This window comes from Propithecus coquereli, unplaced genomic scaffold, assembly GCF_000956105.1.
Source record: "Propithecus coquereli isolate 6110/MARCELLA unplaced genomic scaffold, Pcoq_1.0 Scaffold169, whole genome shotgun sequence".
NCBI classification, from domain to species: Eukaryota; Metazoa; Chordata; class Mammalia; order Primates; family Indriidae; genus Propithecus; species Propithecus coquereli.
In genome coordinates, this window is record NW_012141524.1 from 3,518,652 (window position 1) to 3,532,333 (window position 13,682).

General features: G+C 33.9%; 1 protein-coding gene across 1 annotated transcript in view; it reads right to left on the reverse strand.

Annotated features, from left to right (window-relative positions):
* Positions 1 to 2,104: 2,104 nt before the first annotated feature.
* Positions 2,105 to 13,682, reverse strand: part of KYNU (kynureninase) — a 155,563-nt gene continuing 143,985 nt past the window's right edge. Inside the window, exons 10-13 of the mRNA XM_012641740.1 lie at positions 11,878 to 11,930; positions 9,290 to 9,375; positions 3,804 to 4,034; positions 2,105 to 2,375 (exon numbers count right to left, since the gene is read on the reverse strand). Coding sequence (XP_012497194.1) covers positions 2,250 to 2,375; positions 3,804 to 4,034; positions 9,290 to 9,375; positions 11,878 to 11,930 — 496 coding nt within the window. The 3' untranslated portion in view covers positions 2,105 to 2,249. The remainder of the gene's footprint in view (positions 2,376 to 3,803; positions 4,035 to 9,289; positions 9,376 to 11,877; positions 11,931 to 13,682) is intronic.

Here is a 13,682-nt window from a genome sequence, read left to right on the forward strand (position 1 = left end):
TAAGTCATAAATAAATGGAGATAAATGTCATAGTCTAGAAGGCTCTATGCTGAAATGAGTCAATGCTTCCAAAACTGATCTAAAATTTAATTGCAATTCAATTGAAATCCAACCATGGGTTTTATGGAACACAATAGATTTATTCTAAATTTACTTAGATGTATTATAAAAAATAAAGGGGCCTGGGATGATCAGGACAAGCCTAATAAAAAGAAGCTGAGAGATTTAACCTAGCAGATGCCAGGCCCCATTATAGTGTATATATATATATATATATATGTAGTTATAGTATTAATAATTAAGACAGGGTGGTATTGATGAAAGAATAAACAAATTAGTCAATGGGAAAGTACTGATAGCCCAGAAAGAAACTTAAAATAAGGGAACGATAAAATATAATTCAGTGGTTATGTCTGAATTTGGCAAGGGAGCAGAATACAAGCTAAAGAGTTACTCACGCTCTGTTCCTTAACCTGGGTGATGAGTACAAATTTGTACATAAATTTGATAAACTTTTAATGTGATTAGCATGAAATATTTTAAAGCCTAAACTTAGAAGCACCTTCAAAAACTTTTCCTCACTCAACCATCCCTCAGGGTTTTTTGCTCATAGTCTCATCTATTTGTCTTTCATAGAAGTTATGATTTGTAGTTATATATTTACATGTTTAATATGTGTTTCTCCTACAGAGTAAGCTCCATGTTCCATGAGAACTGAAAACACATCTGTTTTGTTTACCACCGTGAGGTTCAAAAGTGATTCCTTCTATATGAAGCCATATATGGTTGAGTTTTAAGGTTTTGAGAACTCTTCCATCTATGAAGATGAGTGTCAGTGGGAAGCTTTATTAAAGCAATTATGTAACCACTCAATTAAGCAAGATACCACATAAGTACCACAGCACAATACATAGTGAATGATAAGTACTTGATAAATATCAGTAGCTGCTGGTGATGGTAGGTGTTGATGTCAGAGTTCCACATTTTACTATTTAGGTCTACCATCCAAAGAGGTTGTCTAAGTTAGTTTAATTCATTCAAATTTATTTAATCAGGAGCAGTAATTATGTCATAGTCGCTCTTTCTTGCTGGCTATGTATATAAATGTAGACTATCCTGCCAATTCATAAATAGCGGGTGTGGTATCAACAACTGAAAACCAGTGAAGTCCAACAGGGCTGAGTGTAACTTTAGTTTTCATAGTGGATAAGCAAGGTGCACAGATTTGACATAAAGAGGTCCAAGGATAAAAGCATTCATTTCCTAGTTCTAATCTTCAAAAAATATCTTGGGATGATTTATTCACTACTTTTGGAGAAAGAGTAAATCTAAGCTCTTATCTCAAGGGAAGTTACCATTAAAAAAACAAGAGATTATGATAACATTAAGAACATTCTTGAAAGTGTGGATCAGGTCGCAAGAGTGAGTGAGGAAATCAATTTAATGAGTTTCAACCAACATTTCTTATAATGAGATAAAATAGAATAATAAATATCAGAGCACAGGCAAATAATTTAGAAAGCTTTTACTTTTGCTAAAGTACCATTTTTTTAAATCAAATATAAGATGGTACCTATTCATTATGACAAGCATGCTAATTTCAGAGATGGTAATGTGAGAGAATGCCAACCGTGATTGTAAGAAGCTATTGATCGAAAATTGAAAGATGTCATCTTTCAAAGTTGTTAAAATATGACAAAAATATCTTAGAATTAATAAAATTTGGCATATACATACATAAACACCGGTCTCTGATATTAGAGACCAAGAGTCTCTAGACCGACATTAGAGATCAGCAGTAATAATGTGGATTGTGGCCAAAAACATTTGAAAGCCACTGTGCCAGGAAATGTATTTTATTTTCCTTGGTAAGTTCAAACTAAAGTACTATTTTCAAAACTAACACAAGAATTCCACATACATTATGAATTTGTCAGTCAAATTATAAATTAAACCAACATAAAACCTTTTGATGACCATGAAATGTGACAGCTAATTGAGACTGTGTACATAATACTTGGACCAATATAGTCTTTGATCCCCCACACACCAAGAGACTAGACAGCCATGTGGACTCCTCAGGGCCACAGACTGAAAAATTATATCAGATTTTTCTGTAAAGTATATGATTTATTGCCAGTTACATACAGTCAATTTTGAAATACTTTCAATAATTAAAAAATGAATACCAGTAAAATAAGTACAGCACCTTTCAGTATAATTTGTCTAAATTATTCTAGAAAACACTGCTAATTTTTTGTTTCTGTAGAGTCAAGTACAGAATTGAGCAGATTGATAAATCTATAAACATCATGGAAAGAATTGTAGAGAGGAACTGGAGCCACTCGAATGCCACTTGGTTCCCGCTTGTCACACTGTGGGGACAAAGATAAATGAAGTCACAATAATGTTAGCATTATTCACACACTGAAAATCTACATTCAAGATGAACTTATGCAAAGCATTTATTCTGATTTCCTCAAAAATTAATAGGTAAGCAAATTGTTTTCATGTTAAGTAAAACATAGCGTTTTTATGTTATTTGAATCTTTCCTCTTCATAATAATTAAAATAATAATGGGTTGGTACATGAATATCCAAAGTACTTTCCTGAAGTCCACTCAGCAGTTAGCTTCTTTAAGCATCCAATAGATCATATAGGCAATTTTTCTGTGGGGAAATTCTGGAAGGACTGGAACCCTTGGACAAATTTAAATGAATGAGAACCTCACTGGGATCTGGAGAATTTTAGCAAATGATCCTTAAATTTAATTCTCTAATCTCTGACCTTGCGGGTAAGGAGTGGGTTACATCCCTGGGAATGCTGGTAGGTCCTGAAGTAGCACAATCTGACCTGGCCTGAAGATCACCATGGCTAACTTGAAGAAATATCCCCCATAGACTAGACAATATATTAACAGCATATGGTATATGTATGCCATCCCATTAAATTCCCAAAGCAATGCTTTGAGGTAAGTATTTTTACACCCGAAATGCAGATGGAAAAAAATCTCAAGCCAGTAGATCTTAATGAACTTTCCCAAGAGGACAGACAGAGCTTGGAAATGGCAGAGCTTGATCTGGAATCTTGATATTTTGACTTGTGTCCCTGGTGTTGGCGGTAACCACTCCTAAAGGTTTGGAGGTCCACATGAGTGGAACAGTGCTTAGATTACATTATCATGAGAAATACATATGTTATCAACTTTTTCCTCTGAAATTTCTCAGTTAACATTTATTACCAATGATTCTCCAAGAGATTAAGAAGGCTGCATAGGATCAAGGGTTAAAAAAAAATATATATACCTTGTAATGTTACCACTCATGAGAAGTGTCTATATATCCTTTTTGACTGAAGTCACAAGGTTGAAAATAACTTAGTTCTATCAAGCAATTAAACAAGACTGATTTCTTTTTCCCTTCACTAAATAGATATGCTCTTTAATTCCATTTATCCAATAAATATACATTGAAGTTTCCACTAGTGCAAACTAGTGAAAACATGTCCTGATCAATTATAAAATAATTATTTCCTGCCCAAACTGTTATAGAAAGGATGAATAAGTTACATAAAACTATTTCCTTTCACTAAAATTTGTGGTTCCTTCTCTTTTATCAGAAATGACAGATCTCTAGCCCTTCAGTTAGCCCGATGCTGACTGCTTCCTTGGCACTTAATTTATCCTTAACTGACTGATTGGTGTGAAATAACATGGAACACTGAATAAACCAAAAGATCCAATTTTTATCCCCAACATGCAGCCCATAAAGAAAAGCTGGGGAAAAGCAAGGGACATACTTACAACCACTCCTCTTTTTTCTAGTTCTTGGAAAACATTTTTCTTAGAATTAGAAAATGTTAGCGTCAGCTGGCAACCCCGATCCTCTACACGGGATGGCGTAATTATGTTCACCATTGGTTTCTTGGTGTCTCCTTTATCTTTGCTATAGTAATGCTTGATCAGGTATTCCAGATAACCAGTCAGCAAAATAGATTTTCTCCTCAATGCTTTCATAGTTGCCTGCTTAAAGATCTGCAGAATGAGAAACAATTGGATTAAATGTTTTATTCACTTACAAAGAAGCAAAAAGTAAGTGTAAATCATGCATAAAAAAGGAAATGTCCACTTTTTCCCAATAAACATCCCCTTTACATAATCTTTTTTGTAAAAGCATGTCCTCTTTTAAATGCTTTGCCATTAAAAACTGAAGGTGAAATTTCCATGACAGAAAAATTGTACAAGTATCACTTAAAGAATACTTGCAAAAGAAAATATTAAGTTAATATCACATACCTTCAGAGTTATTTTAAATGAACTGAGTAAGTAAAACTCACCTTAATAAATGCATTTAAATATCATAAAACTTAAGCTTTTTTCCCCAAAACTATTTTATAAAATCATATCCAGAAAGGCTTATTCTATTCTGATGTAAAGTTTGTGTGGTCCACAAAAAGTGCAATATGAGTGAAACACACACGCATACGTGGAAAGTGGTGTTACCAATATTATTTACAATTGTTTTACTGACTCCTACATCTCTCTCAGTTGAACAGTAAGAAAACAAGCAGTTAAATAATAAAGCTAAGTTTTCTCAGACAGGGAAACAAATAATATTAAAAAATACATTTATTATTACTGAAGCATTTGGTCCTTCCTTCCTTCCTTCCTTCCTTCCTTCCTTCCTTCCTTCCTTCCTTCCTTCCTTCCTTCCTCCTTTCTTTCCTCCTCCCTTCCTCCTTCCTTCCTCTTTCCTCTTTTTTTCCCCTTCTAAACTCTAGCACTGGTGTGAAAATACTGCCTTTGCTGCCTGAGGTGTCTTATATGAAGATGAGTGACAAGGGCACACAGTAACTGGTATTGGAACATTAGGGGTCAGAACAGATGTGCTTTTCTGGCTTATCTCTTAAGGTCAAGTAGAGTTTAAAAATACATCCTACGTATAAGAACTGAGTGAACTGCAAACAAAGCATGATGCACTGGCCTGCCACTTAATGTCCCCTTTCTGTATTATGAGCAAAAATATCAAGAGCAAAGATAGGGTCATTTGGTGGTACCAGACTTTATCAAGCCTGTGAAAGTATTTATTTTTGTATGTACACGTTGCCTGCGCGGGCAGGCATTCTAATAGGACTCAAACCATTCAGGCATAGATTTTCAGGAACTATGTTGTATGGAAGCTGTGGGTTTAGCCGAAGGAGAGAATGGGAGTTGCATTGAAGGTAACGGTATCTAAGGAAGAGAGGAGACTAAAAGGGTACTTGTCTGTCTCCCTCTTCAACCAGACCTCAGCCTGTGTCTGAAGCCTACAAAGATATCAGTTGCAAGTGGAGGCTGATATTTTTCTTTCATAAGCCACTGAGATCTCAGGTGCAAACAATACTGCTTCAGGACTCAGGTGACCTGAATTTACACAGAATTTGGTAGGAAGTATCTCCTCCTTTGCTTGTGTAAAACAAAAGGTAGGTAGACTTGGCACACTGAGGACTCAAGAGAAGCCAGCCAAGTTGTGGATCAGGGCCAAGAATCAACATTCTCGGAGGGCAGCGACAGGCAAGGCATGGGCCGCTGGTGGTTTGACTGTGAGGTTTAGAATAAAAAAATGATGGGAGGAATCTTTCCAAGATTCTCTCCAGAGATTAGTAATATTCTAGGAAATTCTAATGAATAAGTAATTTCTAGGAAATTTTATGGTTCTGCTATAGGTGGCATAATATGCAGGTAGAGGTGAAGTGTGATGAATTACTTTTAATTCGTCACATATTTTGGTTCATTTGCATCCATAAGTTAGTAAGACTTGGGGGAACATTACTTAAGTCTGTAATTTTTTAAAGGGGTTAGAGGGTCTTGCTCTTACAGATTTCTCTTATAATTAGAAACCAATTTGTTTTTTAGGACAAATAGTTTCAATTTTAATATACTGTGGAATGTTGTTACTCTTTGTTAATAAAATAACTTAAATATAAAACTATTTCCCACATTACGACCACACCCAGGGCAGCTGCATTTCAAGGGAATCCTAGATTCTTCTCTTGGGGGTAAAAGTCTCTTCTGAGGTCTCACATAAAAATATTAAGAGGGTCTAATAGCAGGAAAATAGAATAAATATCCTATTTTTGTATATCAATTTTATGCTTTCAATATTGAGAAAAAATAACTTTAAAATTAGAAAAAAATGAGAACTGTAGCTTGAAAACTATTCTGCTTATTAGAGAATTCTTGGCAGAGTTTTAATTACTTGGATTATTTTTTCTTGCTGAGTAAAATAAACACAAAGCTAGGAAAGTTAGATAAGATTAAATAGGAAAAATAAATATAGCATGATGTTTTCATTTGTCATATTTTTCTTTTAAATTCATAAAATTGGCTTCCTAATAACTTTGTGAGGAAACACATAGTGCATTTTTGTGTTCTGAGTCTTTTGACTCTCCCTGAATTTTAACTGAATGCTCTAATTTTGTATTTTGAAGCTATTTATCTTGTGATGAATTCTTATACCAAAAGGGTTTAAAAATTGTCTACCTATTGCTATATATAAATACGAACTTTCAAAATACAATATAAATGTATTATTTAATTTCAAATAAGTAATTGGAAGATTGAGGGGACTTCTGAAGTAATCTAGTCCAAACATCTTCATTTAAAAATCGAGGCAAATAAACTCAAGAGTAGCTGTTGCTTGTGTGAGGTCACTCTTAGTGTCCAGAGAGGGACCGAGTACTTACCTCCTGAGTCCCAGCCTCATGCTCCTTTCTCTTAATCCAGACTATTTAAGAAATTACTGTATAAATGATTAAGATCCAATAATATAATGAACAGTTTGAAACTGATTATAAGGTGCTATTTTTTAATATCAATCAATCGTATATTCATGCAATTATAAGCAAAGCTACATTAATATCTTTTTTAAAAATCGTTGCACTGAAAATCTGAGGTCTTACTTATGTGCAATTGATTCTCAAATATAGAATCTCTCCTCCAGTTGGTATTTGACTATGCAGAATATTTTTTGAAAGAAGAGACAATGACAGCAGTTTGATTCACACATTTATTTCTTTCATTTATTCAAACTTCAACTCCCTATCTCCTACAATGCGATGAACTATTTTAAAATGATAAGGTAAGTAATAACATGGTTAAATTCACTGATGCTTACTTACATGGCAAGCTCATAAGCGTCTAGAAAGTAGGACACTTAAATAGTTAGATACAGAATGGGAAGCAATTATTATAAATGCATTATTTTGTAATTTATAATGGGGGGGAAGAATTTTGAAAAAACACTTTGACCTACATAAGGCTTGATTAACTAAAGATTTGTTTAGAATACAGCCTCCGTAGTCAATGACTTCAGTAAGGGGCTCTAGAGAAATACTTAGGTGATAAGCTCCAGAGAAGTGTATACCCTTTTTCTCATGGCTTTTAGGGTCCTTTTGCTGGGTTTAAATTTAGACACTAAAGGGAAAAAAATAAATGACTCCTCAGATTGTAAATGAAAAATAAAAACTTTGTCTAGATGACTGTAATACAGTGCGGAAGGAAAATAAAGTGGTAGGAAAAATAAGAATCTGCCTCCTTTTCCACAGCGAAAGGGTGAATACTGGAAGAAAAGCCAGCCAGCCCGCTGCAGAGAGCATACCAAAATGAGAGTGCCTAAAAGGAAATCTCTAGATACGTCTGAGAAGTCACTTGCGAAGATACAGTAAATCAGAGGAAATTTCTTCAAGTACTAGCTCTTCCATAGATAGGTATGTCTTAGTGCTTTTCATATTGTAATTCATCTTATCCCTGATATAAAACTTGCAAAGAAAGCAGGAACTTTGTTTTGTTTTAAAAACAAAATGTTTCTCTGAATGGATAGCATAAAAACAACTCAAATATCATCATCTGATTTACTAAGCATATTTTTGCTTAAAAACAATTTTCAAAAAAGGTATCACTGGCTGAAAAATCTCGTTACTGGGTCTATTTTCCAAGTTAAAAAAAAAAAAAATTCTGCCAAGTGAAAACAGCACAAGCTCCATCTAGTGGTCAAACTGAGTAGGTGCTCTTTAAATCTGGATGGAATGAAATGAGAATACTATCACTATCCGGTGGTGAAGTTGCGTAAAAACAGAGGAACTTGACACTGCCATCCAGTGGCCAGAATGAGAAACTGCTATAATTGTTCACAGAATTCTAGAACTAGAATTTGGAAGGAAGTTTGAAAGTCTTTATCCAGTCACTCATTTGATGCTGGAATCCTGTACAACAGAATTTCCTGAAGTATCATAAACTAGATGATTTGAGCAAGAATTAAAGAAAAAAATTGAAAATTCGTATAGCCTCTGTTAGAAATATATATGTATATGTACTTAAAATATATTTTACTTAAATATATGTATATAAAATATATATTGACTTAATATGCATGTTAATATTATTATTAACTATACAGTATATAATTATTAAGCAATATATTTACTTGAATAAATTTAGTCCAACTCTAACAATATTTAAGGAATCAGTTTATTTTCTAGATATGTATATCTATCTATCTATTGTATATAAACTAACTGATTTTATGGATATTAATTTCAGGGTGAGACTAAATTTAAGTAAAAATGTGAACACATTTAAAGGAAAATATTGAGTTAGTAATTGTAGAAATTATATATGGACATAAAGGCATAGAAGCCTTAGTAAAAAACAAAACACCCGCCCTACATCATGAGGCAACCTTACTCAATCTTTGTTTTACTCTGATTAGTCATAGTTTTTTTTTCTTCTTAAAATAAGTCTTCCTGTGCTTTGTCACATAGCACTTTGTCAGTTCATTGACTCACACCGAGCTAGACGAAACAGAGTCTCCAGTAATCACAACATCTGGCACATAATACTTTCTCAATAAATTCATGTTGAACGAGTGGATTAATGAAGAACAAAATATTGCATGTTTAGTTAGTGTATAGAGAGATCAAAAGAAGGTTAAGCAACTTATTCAAGTTTACACAGATTCTAAGTGGAACAAAACCTGTGTTTCCCCCTGAGTTCCATTTAATATCTACTATGTGTCAACAATGCACCTAGCATGTGCTAGGGGTGGTGATACAAATAAAAGGACACAATCACCACACAGGTACTTTCCTAAAGGAGAATGCTGCCTTTTGTCCATTGTTCATGCACAGCACACATTTATAATTATGCTTTATAATTTCTGCTAAAAAAAAGCAGAAAAAGTACTACAAATTGTCACAGTCAGTTCAAAAGAAAGATAAAGATGGGGGAAGTTTAAAACATAGGTCACTTACCTCTAAACTAGCTTGTAAGGAACAAACCAACAAAATGGGAGGATTTGAGATTCGGAATCCGCTGACCCCAGGGATTAACTGCAGCTCTGAAAAATTAATATCATGTCATTTTATACAGGATGTACCTTAAAAAGTGTCTATAAAGACAGTAAAGTGGTAGAGAGTAAAGGAGTAAAACTTAAACTTTTATTCCTAGGTAGGATTTCTGAGATATTTAAGAGAAACTCAATGGAGCCACGAGAACCTTTAGACACAAGATAAAAATTACCTCTTCCGGAAGTTTTTCTGGACCCAATCCCCTGCCTTCCCATTCCCAAGGCACCATTCCTTGTGTTGCCCATGCTTTGCTTTTCTATTATGAAACCATGTCAATGAGAAAGAACATCAAAATTTGAATGATATATAATTGTAATGTCACCTAAAGGCAGAAAAATATGAATGAAATGACCTGTGAAGGTGACTTTTTGCTCTAGGATCATTAGATCAAGTGGCTTCTCTTAGGAAAAGTATGGGAGGGAGCTTTAAAAAAAGATCTGCCTAAGTATGGTCTGTAAAATAGGTAAATTAATAGCAGATACTATCCCAATAACAATTAAGTAGATTGAATTGTAACAAGTTTAATTCAATAGGATTAAGATGTCTAGCTCCAGATCAAGTTAAAGCTAAGATCGACCAAAAGAATGTTAAAACATTATGGCTCACGCCTGTAATCCTAGCACTCTGGGAGTCCGAGGCGGGCGGATCGTTTGAGCTCAGGAGTTCGAGACCAGCCTGAGCAAGAGCGACCCCGTCTCTACTAAAAATAGAAAGAAATTAATTGGACAACTAAAACTATATATAAAAAATTAGCTGGGCATGGTGGCGCATGCCTGTAGTCCCAGCTACTTGGGAGGCTGAGGCAAGAGGATTGCTTGAGCCCAGGAGTTTGAGGTTGCTGTGAGCTAGCATGACGCCACGGCACTCACCCCAGGCAAGAGAGTGAGACTCTGTCTCAAAAACAAAAAACAAAAAACCAAAACATTATGGCTTTCATTGGATCCAGGACTTGACAAACTATGGCCTATGGGCCAAATTTGACCCAGTACCTGTTTTTTAAAATACAGTTTTATTGGAACATAGCCACAATTATTCATTTGTGTGTCATCTGTGGCTGCTTTAGCACAGCAATGAGAGTTGAGTATTTGCCACAGGGACTGTGTAGCCTAAAAGGCTTAAAACATTTTCTGTCTCCTCCTTCATAGAAAAGTTTGCCTACCCCGATCTAATTTAATTCCTTTATTTACAGATAAGAAAATCTATCTCAAAGGATTTAACTAACTTACATAATAACAGAGCTGATTACTTCAACAGACAAGATAAAATACAGGTTTCCTGATTTGACAGGAATAGCCTATTTTGTAATTTGAATGTTGTAAATCCAAATACAGATGGCTCTCCATGTACAGTGGTTGGACTTAAAAATTTTTCAACTTTACGGTGATGGGAAAGTGATTCGCACTCAGTAGAAACCATACTTCAAGTACCCATACAACCATTCTGTTTTTCACTTTCAGTCCAGTAGTCAGTAAATTACTTGAGATATTGGACACCTTATTATAAAATAGGCTTTATGTTAGACGATTTTGCCCATCTGTAGGCTAATGCAAGTGTTCTGAGTATGTCTAAGATAGACTAGGCTAAGCTATGGTGACCATCAGGTTAGGTGTATTAAGTGCATTTTTCACTTACGATATTTTCAATTTACAACGGATTTATTGAGACATAACTACATCGTAAGTGGAGGAGCATCTGCATATATAAAACGTTATCTTGGGGTTTGAAGGAATCTGAAGGATCAAGTTGAATTCTCAAAACACCTGTGATGCTTTCTATATCCCATGTAATTGAGAAATAGAATCACTCAGGAAAAAAAGCAGTGCAGTTTGTGAGTCCTATGTATGGTATAGTTTCGCTTCTACCCATTAACGTTTAACTGCTCATTGAGATTGCTACACTCTTTGTATGTGGCAAAAGCCACAAAAGGAGGTTATTTACGAAAAAAAGAGGCATAAAATGAATATTTATTAAAGTACTGCTATGGTGCTGCTGGTTTGTAGTTTTGAACTTGACAAACCCTTAAACCAAACACTTAAATAGGTGTTATTATTCATATTAGATATGTGGAAAAGAAAAACAATGATCCAAGATGGTATAACTTGTGCAAGATCACAAAACTATTAAGCAACAAAATGAGACTAACACCCAAGTCTCTCCAGATCTGATCTCAAACCCCAAATTCCCTCCTGTCCTCACTGCCCGATGTTTTGGGCACACCATATTGATGGGATCTGACCAAGCCACATGTATTGTGTGTTAGACTTTATTTCCTTTTATCTCCCTACAAAGGAATACACTCGAACTCATGCTAAAATCTATAAACATGTAGTCTTACACTCTGGAAATGTCATTTCTTATTTTAAGAATTCTCAGTGGCATTTTCAAAGTGCACTTTCCATGGGGCATGTATATTACATATACTACAAAGACAGATGAAAACTGAAATGCAGTTAAAATAAAATGACTTAGGAGGTAAAATTGAATACACTTACTGTTATCCATTTTAAATCTTGTGCTGAGTTCATGGCCAAACCATCCCACTAACCTAAAATATAGATAGCAACATTAGATATTAAATTTTGATCTCCAAAAATAACCATAGTTAATTTAGGGATTTGGAGTCTGAAATTGTCATATATCAAATACTTAAGCAGATAAATGCTATATGATATCATAAGGCAATGAATATTTATAATATTGACAATAATGAGGGTAAAATCAATTTATCCGTATTGTAACACAGGTAAGGGCCTCAAAAAGGGCAAAATGTATTACGAGTTGTCTTTTTAACTGCCCCCCCCCCAACTCTTTTCGGGAATTAAAACCTGCATTCCTGCCTGAGGAGAGTAATCAGAAGAGCAGAGGAATGTTCTTTGTTTTCTTTTATCTCTGTACCACAGGAGATGGCTCAATGGAATTGTCCAGGCAGAGGTCACGAGATTGTCTTCACAGAAGATGCTATATAGTTAAACAGCAATAGCCCAAACTTGAAAACTCCCTTTTAAAAGCTCTGTATTTCTGCTTAAAGGGAGGATGATGGCCCTAAAGGGCCATCTTAAAAGATGAGATTCTGCCATCCTCCTCATTTGCAGGCAAATTAATAAACTTCACTTTCTTTTCCTCAAAACGCTTGTCCTCATTCTTTGTTGCGCCACGGAGAGAAGTACCGAACTTTTGGAAACAATATTATTAGTTATTACAATATTTTATTTTTGTGTAGTAAAATCATCTGATGAGTAATAGTTAATGACTTTTTTCCTCATTTAAAAGAAAACAAAATGAACAAAAAATGTTAAGGAGCTTTTTTTTTTAAATTTTAAAATAAAATTAAGAGCTGAAAAGGGTAAAACAATTAATGCAAAACTATTTTCACAATAGAATCTCTAAAGAGATATGGTAGCAAAAAATGCCCTATATAATTGTGGAAAAGGGTAAAACAATTAATGCAAAACTATTTTCACAATAGAATCTCTAAAGAGATATGATAGCAAAAAATGCCCTATATAATAGTGGAAAAATTTTCAATAATTTCCTAAAGAAACAGGTTGCTTTTATATTGTTAATAAGAATGTGAATTAATCCAATATAAAATACAAAATACATAGAAAAAAGTCATATGCATGTGTGCTCATATTACACGAAAAAACCTACAAAATAGAGAAAAATACAAAAAGTTTAGAAAAAGATAAATAGTGTTCCTGATAATCAATTCTCCCTAAGTAATAATTTAGTTTTAATGATGCCAAAATAAAAATTCCAAAGCTCTCTTTTTTTTTGGAACATGCCAAAATATATTTTTAAGTTTATATAGAATATATAGGTGAACATTATAAATTTTGAAATTGAAAATTATATAGGAGTATATTATTTTGTAATTATATCTTGCAAGCTTTACAAGATAATATAACATATTATGAAATTCAGTAAGTAAACAAGCCTAGTACTGGTAAAGAAGCATCAGGAAGACAAATGAAACATGATAGAATATACAGAAACAGTACTCAGATCATTTAACAATTTAATAAGCAATAATTGTAACATTTCAAAAATGAAAAAATATTTGTATATATGTATGATTTTGAAAAAGAGAAATTTCTTTCTAAGTATAAAAACAAAAGAAGAAAATATAAAGGAACATACTAATAGATTCATAATCATTTAAAATTCTATATTAAAAAGACAGACAAAAGTACAAAGCAAATCAAAGATGAAGAAGAGGAGTGATACTTGCCACATGTTAAAGAGTTTTTTCATAGAAAAAGAGCAACACACCAAGAGCTACACAGCCATAGAGCAT